The sequence below is a fragment of the Echeneis naucrates genome, chromosome 14 (genome assembly GCF_900963305.1).
Source record: "Echeneis naucrates chromosome 14, fEcheNa1.1, whole genome shotgun sequence".
Lineage (NCBI taxonomy): Eukaryota > Metazoa > Chordata > Actinopteri > Carangiformes > Echeneidae > Echeneis > Echeneis naucrates.
In genome coordinates this window covers 4225158-4250794 of record NC_042524.1, presented here as the reverse complement: position 1 = coordinate 4250794, position 25637 = coordinate 4225158, and the positions used below count along the sequence as shown (strand labels likewise).

The 25637-nt window shown below is 41.0% G+C and overlaps 1 protein-coding gene across 1 annotated transcript; it reads left to right on the top strand.

Moving 5' to 3' along the window:
• Positions 1–982: 982 nt before the first annotated feature.
• LOC115054531 (transmembrane protein 120A) lies at positions 983–7076 on the top strand. The gene is made up of 12 exons (XM_029519789.1): positions 983–1116; positions 1666–1784; positions 2171–2302; positions 2510–2569; positions 2660–2755; positions 3298–3387; positions 3507–3572; positions 4697–4758; positions 5166–5258; positions 6038–6102; positions 6329–6397; positions 6578–7076. The coding sequence occupies exons 1-12, from the start codon at positions 1039–1041 to the stop codon at positions 6689–6691; spliced, it is 1044 nt and encodes a 347-aa protein (XP_029375649.1). The 5' UTR covers positions 983–1038; the 3' UTR covers positions 6692–7076.
• The last annotated feature ends 18561 nt before the right edge of the window (positions 7077–25637 follow it).

The window sequence follows — 25637 nt, the reverse complement described above, 5'->3', positions numbered from 1 at the left end:
CAAAGGTTGTTTTTATTATAAATTACTGATGTCAGGGAGGAAGTCTGGAGTCGGACTCTCAGAGTAAACACGGAGGGAGCAGAGGGGCAGTGTTGCCTGACAGCCTAAACTCGGGGCATCATTTCTTCAACAAAACACGCGAGATCACCGCCGGGGCCTGTGACTGGCCCACCCTGCCGCAAATGAGCACGTCCAATGAGTGCGACGCACGCGGATGTGTCAAGTATTTCATTGGTAGTTCCGAGAAAAGTGCCGTTTTTTTCCGTCGCCGCATAAATAAAAGCTCTCAAAAGGTTAAAAAAAAAAAATCTTGACTCTATGACATATTTTATTTTGTGACTATTTTTTTTTTACATAATACGATTGCATAATTAATCGTTGTAATTTACTTTTTCCTGTAAATGTTTAATATCAGATTATCTGAAAACAAAACAACTGTGGGGCTTCTCTTTTCCTTCAAAGTATTGATTCCAAAAGGATTTAATAATGTAGAATAAACAAAAAACACTATAATGGATGTGTTTAGTCTATGCCTGGTATTTAAAATTTACATTTTCTGTTTTTCTGACCTTATCAGACGTGCAAACAAGGAATTATGCGAATGATGTGCTTCAACAAGCGACAGCAGATTGACCATTATTTCTGTTTCACCCCATTTATATAATGACACTTCATAAACATGCCAGATTGTCGGTTATTCATGCAGGTTTAAACATTTAAAACACAGATTATGTACTGTGTTTGTGTGCATTTATACACCCTGTGAGATAAAAAGATTATCCTAAACCCGACCGTCCATTAATATGAGAAGTCCTTTGTGTGTTTCATTGCTCAAATTCAGCTAATATCTAATTTTGTTGACATCTCAACAAAATGTATTCATTCTCATAGTTCATAAGACTGGAGAAGTCAGACTCTTATTGCGAAGGCTCTGACCGGAAGTCGTGGTGGTTAATTACCGACGCTTGACGGTGACCTCGGTGCAACTGTTGCACAGCGGACTCAACTCCGGGAGGTTCCCCGCTGTCCGGCTAGACCATGTTGTTCAGTCCGTCGGGTTTCACGGAGTGCTTACGGGAATGGGAGGACCTGGAAAAAGGATACCAGCAGATCCAGGTGAGTCTCCCCGGTCCCGGTCCGGGTCTGACAACGGTCCCGGACCGGCTGCAGCCGAGAGGCGCACAACAAGGAGAAGCGCCAGGTGCGACAGATGAGACTGAAGGGGGGAAACGTCTGACAGCTCCAACCAGGAGTCAGTCCGGGTTATGTGCAGAGTGTGATCATGTTCAAGTCTGCTGCAGTCAACAACAACAACAACAACAACAACAACACACTGTTTCTACACAATCAGCCTCTGCTGTATAATAATGACAATCATTAGTTTTATGTTTTTTCTGCTTTCATCATTGTCAAACTTTGAGTCAGATGTTTTAGTTTTTATTGGTGTTGTGAGTCTTATAACGGTGGCTGAATTTCTTGATAAGGCAGCTTTAAATGAGGTTTAAATAATATAATAATATCACCGTAAGTCACATCAACGATAATTAAAATTTAAACAGAACCATTCTGCTCATTACCAGTAAATATGTTAGAGAAAAACCTGGACTGACACCAGAGCACTTTGCTGATGTGGGTTAGGGTTAATATGTTTTCTTTCACCTCCAGGACACCCATCGCCTGTACAAACAGAAACTGGAGGAGGTGACCAAACTTCAGGACAGCTGCTCTGGTGCGATTGCACGTCAGAGGAAGAAACTGAAAGAGCTCACTATGTCACTGGAACAGTAAGTACAGATGACGGATTCAGTGCAAGTGTGCCGTAAAAATCCTCACTAGATAATTTGAATACCCTTTATCATTTAACCAAATTCATACCTTTGCGAGTCCCCTGTTCATTCTTATTGGGAATCTAACGCTGAAGTATTTGCATCTCAAATAAATCTTTTATTTATTTTCACTGGATGTTAAATGGATGTTCTTTAAACGAACCGGTCAGCTGTTGAATTCACACACGGAACAAATAGGAGGCAGCGTATTATCAGAAAATGAAGCTGACCGTCGACTGATGAGTGAAATTGCAAAGAAATAAATCAACAAAGTCGTTGCTGTTTCTTTGGAGAGTCTAACAATGCTTCGTTTTGTCTTTTGTTGTTGTTGTTGTTGTTGTTAGATGCAAAAAAAATCATCCAACGCCAAAGTTAAGTCCAGAGGATGTGGAAGCCATCGCTGAAATCGAAGACTCCATGAAAGACAGAGCGAACGCTTTCACTGAGATGGAAGCTTTTCTACCAAAGAAGAACGGGTTTGATTTTTTCCTTTGCCTGAAGGAAGTTTCATAAGTTGTCATAGTGTTTTGTGCCCAGCACCGAAAAGGTCAAACTGCTCAGAATAGTTTTACTGCCACGCTGATTGTTTTGTAACAGACCTGATACGCGAGTTAAGTTTATTTGAAGCTCAAAGTAATTAAAATGTATAATAAGTCACTGACTTGGCACCTTTTCCTGTTCAGGTTATACCTCACGCTTGTTCTCGGAAATGTCAACGTAACGCTCCTCAACAAACAGTCAAAGTGAGTCACACTTAAGTTTCTTACCATCCAGCGTCTTTTAAAGTAAACACGGCCATCACTCTGATATCATTTGTGTGCTTCGCCAAACAGATTTGCCTACAAAGATGAATATGAGAAATTCAAGCTGGTCCTCACTGTCATCCTCTTCATGTTCTCCTTCACATGTCGCTTTTTGTTCAGCTACAGGTGACATTTCTCAAAAAGGTTGTTCACAAACTTGTCCCGAGTGGATGAACTACGCTTACAGTCCATGAAGTGCCATTTCAGCTATAACTGTCTAGATATTTCTTCAGTCCCACAGTGGGAACATTTGGCAAAATGTTAGTATAAAGTACTTAAAGTGAAGAAAAATGCAAATAAAGATAATAATAAACTGCTCACAATTACATATTTAAACATTAATAATAGCAGCAAATGAGGGCTATTGCAGAGTTGGTTTGTTAAGTTGTTGCATATGGTGATTTTTCAGTCTTCAGTCACTAAGATTATTTTTGTGACTTCTGTTCAAAGATTAATGGTGAAAAAAAAAAAAAAAATCAATAACATATTTTCCCGTGTTTTCTTTTAAAGCGGTATCCAAAAGTAAGAAACAGGCTATTTGGTTGTACGCAGATGGCCAGACAGACATTAATTGCATCATATGTTTGAATGTGGTTGTGGTTTTGTTTTTTTTGTTGTTTTTTTTTTTTTTTTTTTTAAATCATGTGACCTTTTTGTTTTTGTTTCAGAGCACTGGATGCCCTGTTCAACTTCCTTTTGGTGTGGTACTACTGCACACTCACTATCCGGGAGAGTATCCTCATCAGCAACGGCTCCAGGTCTTCCATGAATCCACTGTCTCCACTGTTTTTATCACAATCACACGCTCAGGGCCTCCTCCTGTCGCCTTATTGTCCCGTGTAACGCTGCTACATGCAGTTCTTGCCTGTTGTTTCAGGATCAGGGGTTGGTGGGTTTTCCATCACTATGTCTCTACCTTCCTGTCTGGAGTCATGCTGACTTGGTAAGTGAAATAATTTGGTTTTTCTTTCATGGTTTTTCTTTTTTTCTTCTTCTTCTTCTTCAAAGGAAGAGTTTTACACTTTCAACACTGCGCAAGAATCCGTCATAATACATCAGCTGGTCGGTGGATAAGCTTGACAAAAAGAATTCTTAGTCTGTGATAAGTACCGGGGATCAAACGCTCGACAGTCCGTCACTTGGATTGGTGTTATAAAGACATTGTTCCAGCCATCAGACCTTCGGCAGCACCACACATATAAAGGCTAAAGGCATTCACCAGGAAATAAACAAAACAACAGAGATTACAGAAAGCATACCGATCAATCCAGCAGCTCCTCCAACACCAAGCTCTTACGAGTGGAAACGTGCATCATGAACTCTCTAACATTACAGGAGACCAGGTCAGATTACAACAGCAAGCCTCTGGGGGGGGATATTGCATCAGAAGAGCTTTTACAAAATAGTCCCGTACTACACAATACAGCTTGTCATTTTTACACAGCCAAAAAAAAAAGAAGCACTAAAGGCAGTCAGCTTTAAAAGTCATTCTGTCATATTCAAAAGGTATTCAAAAAAAAATAGAGTGTCAATGAAAAGTAAGTGTTATGTACCTAAATGCATGTATCATGATGATGGATCAGATCTTCGACTGAAGGATCATTGTGTTGTTCTTGTTCATACTAAAAAACAACAGCCTCAGAACAGACAACTAACCCTCCGCCAGTGACTTCAAGAAAAGCTCATTAAAGTCAGGAGCTATCAAACCTGCTACTCAAAACAGCTCTCAGAGGATTAATTAAGATTTTTGGGACTTTCATGAAGCTGAAGGGATAACAGCGCCGTCTCAAGGACTATTCATCAGTCTTCAGTCAAACAAACTGTACATGGCAACAGATTAATTCAGCGGTGACATAAAGACTTCAAAGAGTCATGGGAAATTAGGTAACATCGCTGTTTCTACACTAATAACTATTTTTAGGGGATGTAAGGTTTAGTTTGACAAAATAAATTGTAAAGTTACGTAGTAGCACATATAATAGACTTGATGGCCTGGTTATAAGCAAGAAAAGAAATGTTAATTTAAATAATTGCTCTCGTCTAACCAGCTGCTGTCTTTGTTCGCAGGCCTGAAGGTGCTCTCTACCAGATGTTCAGGAACCAATTTCTAACATATTGCCAATACCAAAGTAAGAGATTCAAGCGGCGTCCATTTCCACACACAATTCAAAGGATGTTGTGAAATACACCCTCCGTTAGTAATCAGCGTTGTCTTTCACCCCTTTAACCGACTGCAATCCTCCATGTGACCGCTCGCCACGGGATAATATGACTGTTTTCTCATGTGACTTATTTTAACTTGAGGTTGGTTGTGCATTTATACAAGGAAATACCAATTAATCCGTTGCATCAAGCGGAAGTTAAGTGAAAACTGTCATCGGTTTCCTACTTAAAAGTTTTTCTCTGAGATGAGTGATCCACAACATAGTGTTTAACTGATATCTTAGCCAACCCTGAAGTCACAGATCCATGTCTATGTGTGCGTGTGTGTGTGTGTGTGTGTGTGTTTGTGCATGTGCATCGTTTTTATCTGTAGGCTTTGTGCAGTTCCTGCAGTACTACTACCAGAGTGGCTGTTTGTACAGACTCAGAGCACTGGGAGAAAGGCATAACATGGACCTGACAGTTGGTGAGTCCAGTCTAAACTGCTGTTCGTATTTATAGTTGAATGACTCTCATTTAATCAAGACGAAGAGGCTCAAACGAGACACACGTCCCAGTTTATGTTACGCAGCCCAGAACAAGACAGGCTGATATTATCTCCTGGCGGCAGTTTAATGTTTTGGATATATTACCACAAGAAATTGCCTCAGAGAGGCCAGAAGTTGTGGTGTTGTTGCATTGTTCATCCACCAGAGAGCGCTCGTGGGTTAGACTTTAACCTCAGCAGAAGGCTGGACGGCGGGCAACGAGGATTTGTCACGGCGTCACTTGTGTCCAGACTGAAATATCTTAGCAACTGTGTGATGTTTTGGTTTGGTGACCTCTGATTTGAGTGAAATGTTTTCAAAGCTCAGAGGGGGATTTTCACAGCTGTTAGTACAGTCTCAGTCTCTGAGGGTGAGATGGCCCCTGTCCCTTTAACACCATCAGCAGGTCCTTTAAATTTAACTGTGTGAACACTTTGGTTTATCATCTAATACCTAAACACCTGCGTTCCATTTTAATGTTAGCACGGTAACACTTGACTGAAATGAAATGTCAAAAATGTCATGTCTGACAAGAACTATTGAAATTTTTTTATATGATATGTATTAGATATCAACACCTCCTTCACGTGTTCACTCCGTGTATTCCCCTTGGATGAATTGTAGCAGGGATGGGATTGTAGAGGAATGTCGTCTAAGGCTAATGGCTGATGACATTGATCTCAGGTCATTGACACATCTCTCCTCTCCTGATATTCAGAGGGTTTCCAGTCCTGGATGTGGAGAGGCTTGACCTTCCTCCTCCCTTTCTTGTTCTTCGGTCACGTGAGTTCTGCCTTTCTTAATAGTGCACACTGCTCACTTAGACCAAGAGCATTTATGTTCCCAAAAAGTCAAAATTTGCCAACTGAAGATGAGAAAAAAAGTTTAAAATCTGACCTAAAAGAAGTTTGAAATAAAAGAAAAAGTTAAATATATTTTTGAACTTGGATTTTTCAACCTTTTTTTAACCACTCCACACTGGGATGGTTTACTGTTCCTCCTTTCACAGTTCTGGCAGCTTTACAACAGTATAACACTCTTCAAGATGTTCCAGCTCCCGGAGTGTAAAGAGTGGCAGGTTTGTTAAAATCTGTTTGGTCCTTGTGTGTAACACTGAGTTGGATGTGTCATGCTATGCTGTACCTGAGGAGGAGTGTACACTGCTGAGATAAACAGACAGTTAGTAGTTTATCACATGAGTTCTGTGAGACATAAACAGCCACTCATTTGACTTTTTATTTATTCTCCTGCTGCATAGGTTGCAATGTGCGGCTGCTCTTACATGGTGCTTTTCCTGGGAAACTTCATCACCACGCTGGGAGTGGTTTATCAGAAATACATGCAAAATCAAGAAAAGTCCAAGACATTATAAGACTGGAGTAAATCTGTTTGTGGTACAGTTACAAGGGCTCTAATGTTCTCCTTGGAGCTCTTTGTTGTCTTTGTGGACCATTTACATGCATTGTAGCTTTGAGGAACATCTTGTTCATTTCAACTCATTTGGATTACTTATTTTTGTGTAAATGATGTGTGGTTAGGCCAAAGATTACATGACACAGACTGGTCCAAAAAAAAGAAACAACTTCTGACTAAATAGATCCGTGTATGGATGTTTCTGTAGGATCAAGTTTTACAAGGAAATGTTACTGATGCAAATGTTAAAAAGAATGTTACTTTGCAAATGTATTTTGCATTATGTTTATTTTGTTGATCAGCAGCTGCTTTGGAAGTGCTTAATAAAATACGCCATATCCCCACTGGTCCTTCACTTTGTTTTCTCTGTTACACCGAGTAACTTTGTGTTACAAGTGATGGTGGAAAATACATTTTGTGTTGTAATTTATTGATCTATAATCTATAATATATAGTTTTTAAATTTAATGCTGACAAAATACATTTATATGATAAAAAGGTTCATATAGACAAAATCCACACCGTTTGCCTTGAAGGTGCATCTAAAGCATCAAGTGCATTATTGTACTACATCAAAATGGCCACAAGGTGAAAGCACTGAATTAAAATAGCTGTGTAGTTAACTGGAAATTCAAACATACTGTAGATTGAAGAAAATCTATATTTGGAATATATTGTTTGTTCAAGGACAAAATCATCCCAGTTTCCTTTATTTATATAGTCTTGTTTTATAGGGACCCTGGGACTCCTTGTTTCACATTGGGTCACATCTCATGAGGGTGATTTTAGTCCTCTGCCATCTGGTGCTGCATGAGGTGATGAGGACGTGTCGAAATAAAGTGATTGTTCACGTGCCATTAATGTCAGTCACCCATTCCACTGAGTGAATGCTGCTAATCAGTGAAATTGGTTCATTGTGATCGTTGGTGTGGATTAAACCAGGCTAATTATCAGGCCTCTTTGGGGAGACATCAATAGTTAAAACTTTAATGTTCATCTGGCCTCCTTTAAAATATTACTACTCATCAACAAGAGCATATGGAAGAGGGAGCAAAAGGTTACTGTGTGTTACTTCTGTTTCCAGTTTCAGTGTCAGTACAGGTCCAATAAACTGAAATATATGGCATAGAACATGCATGATACGGAAGAAAAAAACCTCATTTCTACACATTTGATTTTACAAAAACACATTTATCCTTAATCCTGCTTGGACGAAGTTAAACCAATGATGGCTTTCGTCAGGTAAAGGTGAAAAGTGAGGTCATCCGTAAAAATAGAAGAGCGATCGAATTCACTGCGGTGAACACATAGCTGTAGTATTTATGATACAATCTTACAGGCACTGTCCTGCTTCTACAAAAACTCACTACTGCGTCAAATATAAATGAATCCACCAAAGAGCATAGTCTGAAATAATTGCTAAAAACTACACTATCAACAAAGAAACTATATTTGTGGCCTGTAGGAATGAGCCACGGGGAGTGGGTGGAGGTCATCTGCTGATCAGATCTGTAATTGAGAGATAAAGGTTGGTTGGGTGAGTTGGACGGTGGTGTCGAAGGCAGGCCAGTGTGGGGGATCACCTGCAGCTAATTAGTGATGCACATGAATGGATGGAGGAGGATCCCACTCTGCAGGCCCACTATGAGCTTAGCAGAGTCAGAGGGGAAAAGGGAGCCAATGAGCTTTACACCTGCAATCCCAAGCCGGATAGAAACTCCTGCTGGGGGCGCTGTTGCTAAGATTAGAGTTCACAAAGCTGGTGGCTGCGCTCATGAGGTTTTCTGTGGTTGTGTGGAGGCAAACTGGCATTAAAAACTAAGAGACCTGTTTCGAAGCTGATTTATATTTTCTTTAATGTTTAAGACTGCCATGATCCGTTTTTCATATAAAGAACAAACTCTTATTGTGCCGCTTCTTTACTTCTTTGTGTTTTTTGACACAAATTGTGTGCATCTGTGAACATAAAACCAAAGTAGTGAATAACTCCAGTGTCATCGTGACATCCAGTGTTATTAAAGCAGAAATAATGTGGCACCCTTCATCCCAATATCATATAATATTCACAGAACATATGTTATATTTTAATCACAGCTTATCATGTACAAATGAGCGCACTTCGACCTGAAAACGACTACTTGTCATATAGAGTCCATGCTGAACAAAAGAAGAACTGATAAAACAGCAGGCATAGAAAGACTTCAAGTAATTCAGTGCATAAAATAATGAATCCCCTTTTCATGTTGCGAAAAAGACAAGAGGGTTTGATATAAAACTTGAATTGGTTGTTTGGTTTCACTGTCTTGCAAGTACATGCAGAAATATTCAAATAGATGGCACAACACTTAAAACTTCATGACACCACCACCATTATATTCACCAGCATGAAACAGTCAAAAAAAAATGCACATAAGATCAGAGAGAATAATACCTGAAAAATTTAAAATGGAAACCAGCCTCACTTCCAATTTATTACAGTTGAATTTCTCCCCCACCCAAGTTAAAAAAAAAAAAAAAAAGGTCCTGGATGAGTTAGCGCTGCAGGGCCAGGGAGAGTCAGGCTGGGCTGAACAAATGTGACGAGGAGCAAAGTGAATGGGGAGGTAGAAGGGGAAAGAGGAGGGCTGGGTATTCTCCCAGCCTGCACCTCTTTCATCTTTCTCATTAAAGCCAGAGCAGTGGGGGCTGTCAAGAATGAGCCCAAGGACATGGGGATCGGAGGACTGAGCCTGAGCCGGAGCTTCACATCAGGAGGTGGAGAAGGAGGGAGGGAACAGCCAGCGCAGGCAGACGGGCCGCCATGTCAAACCTTCGCCTTAAACCTAACTGGCCTTCCCCTCCCTACGGGACGCAGATAAAGACCTCTTATCTGGACTCACCTTCACTCCTGGGCCTGGGAACAACTCAAGCAACAGCAGGAAGGGGAGACAGCCGGGAAAGGGGGGGGGGGGTGTCTGTGGTGGAGGAGGTCTGAATAACACAAACTTCCTCTCAAGAGAGCAAATATGAAAGAGAAGGGCAGCTTCCACCTGATAAAGGAGCTGATGTAGGAGCAGACACAGGCGAACCTCAGACTGGAACTGGGACCTTTTCTTGTGTGGCGATGGATAGAAAACTTTCATTCAAGCCAAGAAACCAAGCTGTTTAACAGCTTTATATACAGGTTGTCCTTCAGTATGACTCAGATGTCAGATAATTGTATCACTATTCTAAAATGTGTTGTGAGAACCATATTTTGGTAATCAACGTTAACACATTTCTTTTTGTTGTAGCTCTTGAATTCATTAATGGACAGTTTGACTACTTATTAAATCCATAAAGAGTTTGGTCTAGACCTGCTCCATGTGGAAAGTGCCTTGATGTGACTTTGTTATGATTTGGTGCTTCATTAACAAATTTGATTTGATTTATTGAAGAACACGTTTAACAAACTCTTTTATAATGAGCATATTAACATTTATATCCAAGCACTTATTATGATATAACCGTTTGTTAACTCGATCTTGGTCTGATTGAAAATGCTAAAATCGTTCAGAAATTCCCTTTATGTTGTTGAATAAAGGCTCTCATGCGCCAACATGCACTGTTTAAATAGATGTAGCCTGGAGTTAGCAGCTATCCTGGTAATAAATTATCTTATAAATTATCTAACTGTTAAACTCAACAATCAGCACATTAGGTTTGCTTCATTTGCAGTCTGACTAGAAACCTTTGCTGCATGCCATTTGTTGGAGTCTCTGCCAAATACAAACTAAAATAAAGGCATAAAAAGCCTCCCAAAAAGGTCACTGAAATAAATTAAGTGTAACATTAAATAAAAGCGGAGTGTGGGTGCTATTGAGTTTTTATACTTTATTGCAAGTGCTCATTTGTATGCTCATGTTTTAGCCAACTTCGGCAGCTAGCGCCCTGCTTCAAATCCGCCCAAACGAGCTTTAAATTAAGTCACATCAGCGACCGGCTGTCTGGTAACAGAGTTTTGGCATTAGCCCATTCGACCGTGGTTCGAACCCAACTTCGTCGTCAACCGCCCAAACGATGAGTCAAGGAGAATATCCTTAGAAATGAGGATTTGTCCAAGCAGGTGTGAACATGTCCTAAAGCTCTAACTCAATCCTGGCACACGTGCTGCTTGTTTCTCTTTGGAAGAGAGCGATATTCATGGCCCCGACAAGCAGCAACCAGACTGTATGATTCCTCCTCCAGATACATGCAGTTAGATTGAATTATGAGTGAAATTCAGGCACATCCTTTAAGTGAACCACTCAACAAAATAAACACCTATACAATTTTACACTGTTAGAGCCGCGAGAGTCAAATCTTTTCTCTAATCATCAGTAAATTTTGCCCCACGACAGCAACTCCTTCACTCTAGATTCATGATCTGAGTGCCAAATTAAATATGCATATTTAATAAGAGAGGAACATGATTGCATCCACTTGTTAAATGAGAGCATGATGAATGAAAAGCTCCTAAAGAGAAAAAAAAAATCTTCATGGCCTGCAGAGTGTGAAAGAAAAAAGAGAATTCATCTTTATTTTAACACGGCTCTTTGGGAGTAACCCTAGCAGGACTTCCCCCACTCTGTCGAGCTGATCACACACATTTTGGCGTTCTCTGGGATTGGACTGTATGTTTCTATAGCAACCGCGAGAAGCAGACAGTGAGGAGCAGACTTGCTCACCATGCACCTTAACATTTTTACCTCTTTTTGACCCATCAAACAGCATTTTGGAACAGGCTATGTGCTGCCAAATGTCTTTTGGAGCTCAAAATATTTCTTGTAAGGACTGTAAGGATAAGGAGGTCACTCACGCAGTTTTTACTTCCTCTTCCATGTTAAGGGCATGAACGTAAATCCTTTGTGGACAAATCTATTTACCGAAGAAACCACAGACAGCAAATAGATTATATATTGTAGTTCTTTATATATACACACATGAAATCAATATTTACATCCACCGTCATACAAAACAAATCCCAGAGTCCTTGACCCACATATAGAAACATTGCGCCCTCAGGGGCCTAAATATGAACAATGGAATAGGTCAATAGGGCCAATCGCACACGCTGTGCGTTCTTGTCAGCCAGATGGTCACTTTGGTGTGAGCCAAAAGAAAACTGATCACAACAGATTTCGCCCTCCATTTGATTTCATACAATTATCCTGCAATGTGCAGAATAAACACCCCGCAGCCTCCTGCAGCGCAAAGTCAGCGTGTCAGGTGCAGCACGTCCATGGAAGTACGTACACAGCGGTCCATTGTGAACCACAGGAGGAAACACTTGCCCTGCCAGTTTGGCAGCTAACCTGCCATTTTGGGATGAAGTACGGCGGTGCTCATGTAGCTTCACTTTATCCTCCCATTTGAAAATTGAGAGCTATAAGGAATTTGTCCTGATTAAAAAGTCTAATTTGCCCAATTGCCACTTTACGGGTGCCATTGAAGGGACAAAACAGCATGATGTATGTTAGGTGATATGTGACCCTCCATGATTCTCCAGAGCAGAGGAGGTGCTCCCTGGCAGAGACCCACCAAGTCCTTGAACACTTGCGAGGATGTATAAAAAGCTACTTTGGCATTGATGATGTCGGCGCTTCCTTTATTATGCTGCAGTGTTTTCAGTTTCGTAGCGTTTGCCTGATCCTCCTGCTGCTGTTGCATCTCTCTGCAGCTGCACCTGGTCACCATGTTCCCGGTCATCACCAACAAGATTCATCTCGCTTCAACTGAAAGCATTTCAAAGATCTGGTGCCGGCTTGAGCAGGCAGAGTGCTGGTTTTAGATAAACTCTGGACTGTGTAGTTTTTGCCGCCTTCAGACTTTTAAGACAGCCAAATCTTCATTAAATCATGGTTAGCAGATCTAAACTCTAGATTGGACTTTTAAGATCACATTGAGGCCAGAGGTTTATTGGCAGCCTATCAAATGTTTCTTTGAAAAATGCTGATTAATCAGTTGCTTTCAACTGAAACTGAAAAGCTAAAAAGTTAGTCATATATTTGCTCTGCAAACAAAAAAAAAAAAAAAAAAGCCCCACACACGCTGACAGGTTTAGAATATTGCCTTACTACTTGTGTTGCCTTGTTGAAAAGCTTTACAACATCCTGTTTACTGCTTTTGTTTCCATTTTCAGGCCAAAAAAGAATGAAAAAAAAAAAAAGGTGTCCAAAGCTTTTCTTTTAGCCAAAGCTTTCATTGTCACTTTCACTGAAGCCATTGTTGGTGAACGCCGGTCACTGCTATTTCCAGTTTCCCCTGGTTACCATTTCCCTTTTAATTCATGTGCTCGCACTCTAAGCTGACACACAAACAAGGAAATAAAAAACAACAAAGCAGAAATGAGAGTGCACACATCTGTAACAAAGGCTGCACACGAATGCAAATAATGCTTCATGCTGTTTCTACCTGTGTCCACTCAGATGAGAGGGAAACAGGGATTATTGGGACAGACAGAAAAGAGATCATACAAAAGCATAATAATGTCATAACACTGCAAAACCTATACTTGGCAGGTAGAATTTAAAAAAAAAGACACCTGCTGCTGTGATCCAGAACCTCATTAGAATGGGGTCTCAGATTTTGACCATCTTGCTTCATAAAATGCTGCTTGAAAAAGCAAATGAACAGGATTTGAGGCATTTACTGAATTTAATAATGTGGTATCACGACTTTTACTTTGGGGATGATCGAAACGCTTTTTCCCATCAATGACGGACCAGCCAGTTGTCTGCTCGAGCCCAGAACCAGCCATGAACATCAGAACTGGATGAATTTTGAAAACCCCTAAATTTGGAAACAAGGGTTTGGTTCTTTTGCTTGTTTGTTTGATTTTTTTATTACGTTTCTTAATTCCGGCTTTTAACAATAGCAACACATCACAAAGGGCTTAAAAGTACAGAAGCTCACTCCCCATAAATAAAACGACAAACAAACACAGATGTAAAGCTGCAAGCCACAAGATGCCTCTGACTATAAGAACATTATTGGACAAAGCAACATGGCCACTGCTGTCTCACAGCTGGCAGTGATGCACAGGGAGGGGAACAAAAAGTCAGCCATTGATCACCATTATAGCCTGGGTGTAGTTCAGAGGTGATGTTGTTGAATGAAAGAAAGACCTGCATGAATGCACATACAGGAAACATCCGTTCACAAAAAAAAAAAAAAAACATCTCCTGCAAAATGCATTTGCCGTCAAGGTTCAGTTGTATAAACACGTTTTAAAAACTGCACCATCAACACAGCAGCAGAGAGAAGAGCCAAAACAATGGCATTTGTAATAAATGTCAAGAATGACAAGGGCTTTCAGCTAACCCCATAATAATAAGAGGTTAGAGTGTGTGTTTGCTCACAGCAGGACCAATAATGCTGAACAAGAACGGGTGGGATGTGTATAATCAAGCCCAATAAACACTGTTGGATCAGCCAGCATTAAGAAACAACACAGAGTTTTGACCTGAGCAGTTAACAGCTCCGGGAATACGGCACATTTGACTGTTTTATGTGATTGGATGATTGAATGGTTTAAGGTTAATGGAGTAAGCAACTGCACTTGAGGCTGCCACTCAAGTTACACGGGGCCAATTTCAAGGGTCCGGTTCCTGACCTTCCATTTTAATGCATAAACAAGAAATGGTAACGCACATCAGTGTGTGAGAAGGTAAAAGGTCTGTGACCAGATCTGCTGAAGACATTTCTTAACATTTTGTAAATACAACTTTTAAGCCTCCCTCATCTCCTTCTGGGCTAATCTCTTATTTCTTGTCTGTGAAGCTGTAAACAGCTGAAAGGGCTGTCGACATAATGCGGCTGAGGAGGGAGGAAGTCAAAAGCCTCCGTATCAGCGCTGCCTGAAGGCTCCAGCTCTGCACTTCAGATATCGTTTTTATTTTTTTTCGGACTTAAATTTTCCCAGGATTATTAAACGTGTAAATATTCAGAAGCCCCATCGTCAAAGCTTGTCTGTTTGTTGTTTGGGAGAAACGCTGACGAGATTTGGACCAAACCTATCTGTGTTGTTTTATTTAAGAAGGAGTTGTATGTGGGTGCAATGCTTTCCTTATGATCAGAAAAGTGAGGTACCAAAAAAACAACAAAACAAAACAAAACAAAACAAAAAAAAACTTCTTTGGAGAATGACTTGCAATGTTACAAATAAGTGTTAAATCTGCATGAAGTCTATATTCTGTGAGAGTATTTAATCAAATACACTCTGTAGTAAGGAGGAAATGAGAAATAACTGCCAACTCTGTAACTCTTGTGGCTCTTTGTTTTGTGTTTCAGCCCCTCTGTGCTGGTCTGCAGCACTATCTTTGGGTTCTGCTTCGTGACCCAATTTCCATTTGGGTATTAACACACGATCTGTATCTGGATATATAATCAGCATAACAACGTCTTTTAACAACCCTTTGCATATAAAGTTGGTTTTAATAAGTTGTTTTGCTATCTGAATTCTGCCAGCATTGTGATGATAACTCAATGTGCAAATTGGTAGTCAGGGCTTGTGGGGACACTGAGGCGGCCGAAGGCATCAACGAGGAAGTAAACCGAGTCAGTGAAGAAGCTTGCTATCCAGCTTGTGCGTCATGACAGATCACGGAGTCCGCCAAAGAAACGTAGATCATCAGGAGAAAAAGGTCCAATATGTATGTATCACATATCTGTTTCTGTGCTGGTTGAGCAAAGTAGTTGTGCTCTTTTTCAGTTTTCTGGTTTCATTGTGATCAGAGCCAGACTAAGTGGTTCTCTCTGCCCAATCACAGCTAGTTTGTATGAGTTGTTGGTACCAGGTTGAAAATGTTTGTGTTTGTGTTGTCCCCGGCTGAATGAAATGATTGCGTAACAGATGATACAACAGAGCTTCGAGAAAAAGTGGTTCCTGTGTCACTGCTGAGCAGCTGAGCAGTCAGGGCGTGACACAGTTGTGGATAAGAGGTCATAGGTTTCATAAAGCCGATAATTCACGACTGGAGTGTCGGATGAAATCGATGTTTTACGAGAAGAGGAAGAGATTGAGATTTGCGCATGCCAAAGCATTGCAGACGAAAGTAATTAGCCTACAGTCTGTCCATTATCTGTGCAGAAAATAGATGGCACCATCCTTGATGTCTTGTTAATGTAATCAGAGAAGAATAAATGTGAAGTGTGCTGTCTGCTGGTGATTAAGAGCTGCCCTGACAGAATTTTGATTCACTACATTTGGGAGCAATTGGCCACCTGAGTCCCTCACAGTGCTTTAACCAAGCCATGTATTGTGTCTGTATGGAGTCATACCCCCCCCCCCCCCTTGTCCTTCCCTCCCACTGTGTCCTCAACGAGACACTGATGTGGCTGAGCTGAGGTGTGCCAGAGTGATTCATTAGTTCATTAAGGCGTCCTGTGGCCATGGCAACAATCTTTCCTGGAGGTCAATGGTAACGTGACAGCCCCCTTCAGGGCAAACTCGGTCACAAGATCGGAACAATAGCAGGAGGTACAATCAGTTGCCCCTCCCCCCAAAACAGCCAGAGGTCCCATAACCCATTTATCCCCTGCCTTACAAAAACACACACACACACAATGCTATAACTATAATCTAATCAGAAATTCGGCGTAGTCTACGTAATGATTCTTAGTATTGTTCCATTATGCCTCCCAGTGCAGAGCGCTTCACCACTGCTAACACGAGGTAAAGATCTGGGGTTTTATTTTCTTGCCCCTCAGGATCAGTTCTTTACCATCTAAGACTTTACACGGAACCTCCCTTTTCATAAATTCCTCATTTCATAGTCTTGAATCCAGATTGAACTCATTGCTCTAAACGAAGTCAGCTCTTAATGCTGTTCTTCTATTTTTACTTTTTCGCTGAATAGTGCAGATGCAACAATCCGCTATTCCCACGATATGTATATTATATTTACCGTTATTACTTCTTCAGTTGAAGATTTGCTGAAATGTCATCTGGTCATGGTGAGTTTTACACACCATTTCATAAAATTCATAATGTTGAAGTCACGGGTCGACGTGGTTGATTTCTTCTGATCTGATTACATCATTGCATTCAATCCATTCACATTTATTGTTGTCTTGTTTTGGAAGTCACGGTATACACAGGTATGGAATAAGCAGCAGTGTGCCATTGAAACTTATTTTCATGGCGTGCAGTTACTCCCCATTAATCCCCAATTTGGTTAGTTAGTCAGAGTTAAATTGGAGTTTTCCTCAAATCCCACAGCCTGTTTACTCTAAAGCTACTCCAACAAGGACAATATGTGGCTTACTGCGGCAGAAACCAGCAGCCTTGCACATATGACGCTGATTTAAAACAGTGATGAGACGCCACATCAGAGTCTTTGCCCGTAGCTGTAATCACTACAGTAGTAAACATGAATGGAATAGTGATACATGAATTAAAGGCCCCAGTCAGGCAGATTTTGCCATGGCCAAACTTTTAAAGTCTTTCTGGGTGATGTACTGTGTTGGTACATGTTGAGCTTTACTGGCATCGCTTTTTTTTTTTAAGTGCAATGCAATTCAGTTTGAATACCATTGGGAGCAACAAAAAAAAAAAAAAAAGTTACCAAACATAACAAGAATCCCCAGCGATGAAGTTCCTGGCAGAGCAATGCTCCTTTTCCCCATTTGAAGGCTCATTAGTGTAATTTGCTGCAAGTTTCTTATAGAAATGAATCTTTTTTCTTTATTATTCCTAAATCAGCACAAACAAAATCTTTAAATCAGTTACTCCAAATGTGGAGAGTGCCCTTGAAGCTCCCTGGCACATATTTTGGTGAATGGCGTCCTCACTCGCATTCCCACCCCTTCTTCTGATGGAGTCTGTTCAAATCATCGGTCCTTGACTTTGTCTGGCACCCCTGTGGTGAAACACTCTGCCCCCAATCTGTGTGTGCAGAGCAGCCAGTGTGTGGGCTCACTGCAGGCTTTGGGGAAATGGATGATGACGAAGACGATGATGAACTTGAGCACAATCTCCAGACTACTTCAAAGACTTTTTCGTGCCATTGGACGATTGCCCCCGATGCCGGCCAACACAAGTGCTCAATTTCCATTTCATGTGTGCTTTGAACTCTTTGAAGCCTCTGTAGTTATATTTGTGGAGTATTCACGTACACGGCACGCTTCACATACCATATTTAAGGGTTTGTTACTTAACTTGACCACTGCTCTGAAGAGTGTTGTGAGGAAAGGTGGTTTTAGGTAACTGATTTACACAGTAATGTTGTTCAACACTATTTTGTGACATTACACAAAGGTACTAAAATGTGAAAGAAAGCCAACACCCTATTGGCTTTTATTAGAAATTAAAGGGAATATAGGCCCCCTCCGCCTTTGCAGTTCAATAAATACAATGAACTTCAAGTGTGAACATTTCCATGGCATCAGTTTTCACCATCTCCTACAAGACTCGACTTTATGGAAGTGCAATCCAAAGCTTTTGGAGTAACCTGTGTGTTCCACTGTTGTACTCTTTTGCCTTGCAGGTCCTAATAAACAATGAAACGCTCAGATGATTATGATCAGAGCATTTTTATCTCATGAATATTTAACCGATAATTCTAAAGGTTTCAGTCCTGCTGGTTTCTGTGAATTTATGTGTGTGTAATTTATTACTCTGGGAAACACTCCTTGAGCAGCTACGTTGTCAGAAAATACAACAGAAGAGCAAGTAATGTTTCAAAGGTTGAAACTTCACTTTCAATATACTCAGATGATTTTTTTTTTTTTTTCTTCCTAACAAGTAATTCAAAACGCAGCAGACGAATGGATAAATGGCTAAAAACCAAAGCTGATTTCCCGATGGATCAGTGAAAACTTGTGGGATACTTGGGAAACTGAAAGGCAATTGAATATCACGTCCCCTGATACCCGTCTTCTGTCAGGTTTAATTGAACGAGGGTCCACAACATTTGTGTGTTTTAATCATGTTTGACGATTAAAACATTAAATCTTTGGCATTATTATTTGTCCTCCTCTTCACAGCAGGACTGGAGTAAGACTGAGTAAAAAGGGAGACGGAGTGAAACAAAAGTGAGGAGGAGGGATACAACAAAGAGGCGCTGCTGATTTAAAATACAGTAGAAGAAAGATTTGGCAGAGGGGAATCATCTTTTTTCACCGCTTCTCCTCTCCATAGCAGGCGAAGAAAGAAATATTTCAGATGGGGTTTGGGATTACTGCCCACTTCAAAGACTTATTCACACGAGCTTCTGACTTTCTTCCTCCTCTTATAAAACAGACTTAATTTCCACAGGCCAGAGATACTTGTGCAGCCCAACCTTCAGGTCTGTGAGGCAAGAATTAAACCGACAAGTATTAAATTCCTACTGCCGTAATACTCCGCCTACAGTCGACATGACTGAGAATCTGTTTCCGACACCCTGTAGTACATTTCCTCCAGTTTTCAGGTATGAACAACATATACTTTCCTTCTCACATTGTTTTTTAGCAGAACAAAATAGCGTGATACCACCACTGCTCATGTTCCTTTATCCTGCAACCTGTTCAGTTTACTGGTTGCATTAATGTGGCATGTTGATGCTACACATCCCGTTTTCAACTCTGTAACTGCAATCACGCTATATCACAATAATAATGATAGATTAACTTACATCACAACGGATTTTAGCTGTATAGAACTTATCAATGCAGTTTTAAAAACAGTTTGTGATAAATGCACGATGGCCAGATGTACTACATTGTTTTAACGTTCGAGTATTTCTTAAAAAGGAAAGAAATCTGATAGGAGATGGAGTTTTTACAAGCGATCAACTTGATGCCTATGGTCTTCTGGCAAAACGTTTCAGTAGTTGAGTTATGAGATGGTCTCCTCAGAGGGGGGTTTGAGGGGATAGCATTAACATCCGGCATGTTAATCTCTCCTGCTGAAGCTCCTCTCTGATGGCAGGTGAAAAGAAGTGGCGGCCCATTACCATCTGTCAGGGAGTCTGCACATGGCTGCGTGCACCTTCCCCAGGACAGCAGTGGAGTTAGCAGTGAAATCACTTCTGTGCGCAGGGAATTGTACTTTAGACCGAAACGAAAACGAGGGGAAAGCTTTGAGTAATGAGGAGTTAGTAACATGAACTCTTTAGTGACGGGGTTGCGGAGACACTTGTGTTTCCTATCAACAGTCATTGTTGGTCTGGTTGTGCATCAGTATAGGTTTAGAAATGAAAAACAACTTGGATTACGTGTATTTCTGCAGTTAAAACGAAGCTTTGTAACTTCACTCCTACACATCAAAAGGCTTGTTCTGCCAACATAACACAATTAACATGGTGCTTTCAGCTACACCTACTGTAGAGAGCGCTTCTGAAAATTTGAAGAGCAGAGGAGGTGATGTGATCGCGCATCATCAAGAAACCGATACGAGCGGATTCAAATTTATCCGAGTGGCGGTGGAGTTTAGGGTAAACATTTTGTGCATCAGTCTGCTTCATAAATGTAACGAGACAAGGGTGAAAAGGAAAGTTTGGCAAGAAAATTTGCATGTTCGCTGACATAGTTTTAATTTTCACTAATGTTACATGTTAAAATTTGCTGAACTTTCTATTTGAACTCACCATGAAAGTGACAAGGTGCTTCAAAGTGCTTAATAACAGCTGTTGCAATTCATCATGAAATTCCTATCTTGAGAAAATAAATGGTATAGCGCTTTATTTTCCTCTTTATATGCCCTGAGTTATAGGTCAAATTGAGACTGATCACACTCACTGACTCTTCCAGCTATTCACCTCCCAAAGGTTTGAGATAATAACAAATGAATGATACATATTTGCTTGGGCTTGAATAAAGTGTTTGGTTTCTTGCGTTAAATAAAATGGGCTCGAGTAACTGAACTAACCCAACTGTGATAACAGTCCCAGAGCTTTGTCTTTATTATTATTCCTGTTATCGGAATCAAACTGTGTGGCTCCTTCCAGGAAAATTCAAAGAGATTATTTGGAAAAATTGAGCTGTAAGATAAAGCTTTAACAAAGAAATCAATTACAAAGAAAGTATCTTGAATGGCGCGAGGCTTTATACATCAAAAGGGACACTGAGCTTGATTTCTTTAGGAATGTGGTATCTGGGGCATGCTTCGGGGTAAGGAGGAGAGAGCCGGAGCCCAGTGAGCTACAGGCATTTACAAAAGAGAAAATGTGTGGGCCAACACTCGCAGAAAAAAAAACGAAGAGCCTGGGTAGACTCAGGTCTCATGAGAAACAGGTGGATAGATTTCATATGAGAGATGGTTCGCTCCAGAGTGGAGAGAACCTGGCTCCCATCCAAAATAAATATTCCCTGACATGAGGTGCAAGATGCACTTTTTAAAACATATGTGCAGCTGCTGCCATCCCCTTTTCAGCATGAAGCTCTTCTGGGGTTTATTTTGATGTGACAAACGCTGGTTGGGTTGTGATTCATAGAGGTGCTCGGTCAGACTATCAGACTGGGAACGGTCCCCAAAGCTCAGTATCGCTGTTCCCCTACATGGACTCCAGACTTCCTGCCGTGTCTTTATATGAGTGGTCACAAAATGATTGAAAGGAATGCACAGGACATTTAAAGATCTGCAACTCAAAATGATATTAAACCAAAGATCACGAGCTCTTAAGAGTATTTCAATGTTTACTACCAAATGAAAATCAAAGTTATTCAAAAGTTTTCTCTGACTTTTGTAAAATGCCAGAAGATTTTATTTATTCAAGGGTCAAAATAAATGAAATGAGAATAAGTTTAATGTATTCAGTTTAAGACAAAACACTTTATCAAAATAAAATTAAGATGGATATCTGACTCCAAGACCAACACACATCTGTCTCTATAAATACACTTCATAGTTAATATATACAAGATAGGAATGCTTTCAAACTCCACAGCTGTCTTAAGTACAGTACACTGTGAAGTCTTCTTTGTTTTTCAGATGAAAATCTTTGACATGATCAAAGAGCACTGAATACAATCACTCACTGAAAGAGTCACAGGTCTGCATTAAGTAGAGTATTTTTTATTTTTGGATGTGCTGTCTGGTGACGATTAACAATTGGTGGCGACACTATAAACGCTCGTTTTACTTCCTGCTAAATTGCTGCAGATGAGTCCATCAGACTGTCATAACATTGGGTCCATTTGCAGACACTTCCCGGATAAAGCTATAGTGGACTTCGAGTGTTCTGTAACCACAAGGCTTTTGTCTCCATGTCTGTTGTCGGTGCTACAGGCTCATGTGTGATAGGAGCTGGACAGCTGGCTGAGCAACTCCAGCGAGCGTTTTTCTGCTGCAGCTGTTGGCCAAGGTGACCCCACAGTCAGAGGTGGAAACACAACAACCTTCACTTTTCTGGAACTAGACCACTGCAGCCAACAACCTATCAGTATTAAACACCTTAGCAACTATTTGAATGTTGAGAAAATGTGTGTGCAGACATTAGAATAAATGAAGGATTCATTAAACTTAAATACCAAATACCAATGAATTATTCATAATGAGAGCTGCTATCATGGAGGTAATTACATTTTTAAGAAGGCCGAGTTCGTTTCTGGTTCATATGGTGGTAGAGTGATTCACCTGTAACATTCACACGCCAAGTCAAAGTCGTTAGGTTCCTGATTTATGGAGCAGAGTGACTAAGTGCTCTGCAATGAAATCCAAAAAAAGATTTCAAAAGAAAACTGGCAAAGAAGTAAAAATTTAGTGATTATTAACAAAATAAAGCAAGTGACTTTCACACACATTGAGAACTCCAAAGTCACAAGTTCAAAGGTGCTGTCTCCTTTTGTCTGAAGCCTCAAGCGAGGTGCCAACCAAACAGAATCAGAAGATAAGAGACCAACCTGTGATACAAGACCCCTGTAGCTTCTTTAGCCGGCACCTGCACACAGTTTTAAAAGTGACCATAAGACAGTAAATAAGTTAGAAAATGTGTTTCCTGTGTCCTATAATTTGTATTTTTACAGCAAGCGATGCCAACCTAGTATCTGGGAGTACACCTGGACCGCTGACATAGATTCACCCTGCAGAAAGGAGAAACATCTGCAGTGTTGTTCTACAGTACGTAGTGGCTAGTATGCTGTTCTATGCTGCAGTCTGCTGGGGGAGGAAACATAAAATAAAATAAAATAAAAAAAAAAGCTAGTTCTGCTGTTGGAACCAGATTAGACTCACTGGGCTCTGTGGTAGAGCGATGCACACAGAGGAAGGCAGCAACTGAAAATTACTTTGACCATCCACTTCATAAAGCCCAAGAGGACCAGAGGAACCAACAGCAGTGGACGATTAATCCATCTACGATGCAGGACGGGAAGATACAGAAAAATAACTCCTTCCTACCACCATCAGACTTTACAACTCCTTAACTATTAGAAGATAAGATACCAAAACAGCAGAATTACCCTCTGGGGATTAATAAAGTATTTCTGATTCTGACTATTCTGATCAAGCACTTTTCTGTCATTAAAGGTTGTCTGTTTTGTGGTTGTACAATTTGATTAGCAAACATCAGTAATTTGACATCATTACTGTTATTAGTGCATCAGCTCACCCTGGACTGCTGCAATAATAATACGATGCCAGAGCTGTAGTAGGAATTACAGTGAAAATATGAGAATAACTGCAGCATTGGTGATGAGTTCTCTTCTAATATAAAGTTCAACATGCAGGATTTTTCATGCATCAGAAGTAGTTGCTGCAGAACTACCAGCAGATCCGCATCAGAAACTTGAACTAGTTCCCATCTCAGACATCAGCCTAACAAGCAAACACTTTTTTAAGTCTCAGTCAAGTGTCAACGCTCACATCCACAAAAGTGGGACCAGCATCTCACAGCTACTTAGCTTATTGTTTTTGCACTGTGATAAACTCCATCAGGGGACTCCTTCCATTGGTGCCTTGTATTTGCATTGAACCAGGTGGCTCTCTGTGTGTACTTGCCATAATTATGCATATGTTGATAGAAAAGAAAAGACAATATCAGCTCCTTGAAAAGTTTCTTTCTGGAAGTTAAATCAGAGGATCAATCACAGGTTTACTGTTAGCATTAACAGTCACCTTTGGATGGAGCAGTGAAAACTACCTGCCTGCCTGCAGATTATTCTCTCACTTTAATAATTACACGGATGTTGAGAAGCTTTCTCAATGAAGAACGTTGCAGATCCATTTGTTTTTGTTGGGGAGATGTTTATCATACATGGCAGCAGTGTAGCCAGAAATCACCCTGCGGGTGGGCACAGAGAAAATGTCTCCCCCTAGAGCAATCACACTTCTGTTACCCAAAACAGGCTATTCCAACTTTACTTTCAATTAAAATATCACGTTTTTGATTCAAGCCTCACAGATAATCAGGGGAAATTGAAAATGCACCAAATTGCAGCCAACATTGCTGTGGCACGGCGGCCACTTTCCAGCGCACACAAACACACACACACATTATTTAAAAGTGATCACCGGTCCAATAAACTCTGCAGATTTAATCTAAGTGACACTTGAACATGACCTGGCTCGGCGGCCATTTAAGATGCATCAACACCAGCGTATATTCAAACCATCGCCATAAATTCGACCCCTCGTTAGAATGAACTTGGAAATACAACAAGCTGCGGCCGGAAATGGTAGCTTCACTTACTTTTGATGATCACAGCAGGAGACGGAGGGGCCTTGGTGTGGAACACCGAAATGGGTCGATTATAATCCAACGATTCAGTCTGCTAAAACGGCAGAGGCAGACAGCTCAATCTGTCCGTCGTCACAGATCACCTGGTGGCAGTTTTTATCCGGCTGACAGCTGAAGTCCTTCAGCTGTGCAGATTGTTGTGGTAAGGCGAGGGGGCCACCCGAGGAGACAACTCATTTTGGGAAATCGTGTTTTTACTGGGAGCATGGCTGTGCTTTAACGGATGGAGCTGCTGAGTTCGTGTCGGTGTTGTTGGGCACTTGTTGAGGACAAAACCGGAGCAGAAGTCGGTGTCTGAGGAGACGAGTGACGGCCGGAACCTCTGCCGAAAACTCTCCTTCCTGTTCCTCAAGGGGTCTGTTCGTGACAAACTTCTGTAAACTTTTGTTTGGCCGTGATTGTCTGCCGTCACCGGAGCCAGCCGGCTGCAGGAAGGCGGCTCACCTGTGCGTCATGACGCAGGCAGCAGGCTGGGTGATGACGCTGCGTCGGAAAAAAAATGCTAATTATGGGAGGCTTGAAGCATTTTTAACTTTTAACTTCTCCTTGTCCGATAGTGGAAATAGTATTCAGTAATAACAACATCAATTGGCTGCTATTGCAGCCAATATTTCCACTGGATTCTTCTGAGTTAAAAGACGCCTTCTGATTGGGGGGGGGGCCCACCTGGCCCACCTGGCCCACCTGGCCCACCCTTCGGTACGTCCCTGAGAAAAACATAAATTAATTTTCCTTTGGTGGATTAACAGAAAGATTTCCTGATTTATTTCCAGAATGAATGTGAATTAGCTTCATTCACCTACTGACCCAGTCTGGAAAGACAGATAGTAAAAACGTTCAAATTAACCTGTCTTTCATAATAATGAATATAAAAGCTTCCTGATGCTGCTCATGGCTAAGAGTGAGGCTCTATGTAATCTATTTATGTAAAACATCTTGATTTTATATATTCAAAGACCCTTCTCCTCTGATCCTGTCTGGTCTTGTTTGCTCCTTCAAAATAAAATTCCCGATTGGTCTAAAGTGGGATTGCAACCTTCACCCGCGATGGAAATGCGAAGTAATAATGATTAAGAGTCACAGTTCAGAATAATTCAGCCGATTTGGGTTAAAAACCTCCAGTAACACATGCTGCTGCGTGAGTTAGGAGAGGTTACACACCGATAAGCTGCCTCAGACAGACCCACAATAGGAGGACCCCTGGCAGGCTGGGAGTCTAATTGGGCCCCCTCCCTCTTTCTTTCCTCC

What these genes read in the sequence shown, in the direction of transcription:
- LOC115054531 (XM_029519789.1), top strand. Translation starts at nt 1,039, where the DNA reads ATGTTGTTCAGTCCGTCGGGTTTCACGGAGTGCTTACGGGAATGGGAG. An exon ending in AAGGATACCAGCAGATCCAG is followed by an intron (nt 1,117 to 1,665) that starts GTGAGTCTCCCC and finishes TTTCACCTCCAG; the next exon opens with GACACCCATCGCCTGTACAA. An exon ending in TCTGGAGTCATGCTGACTTG is followed by an intron (nt 3,573 to 4,696) that starts GTAAGTGAAATA and finishes CTTTGTTCGCAG; the next exon opens with GCCTGAAGGTGCTCTCTACC.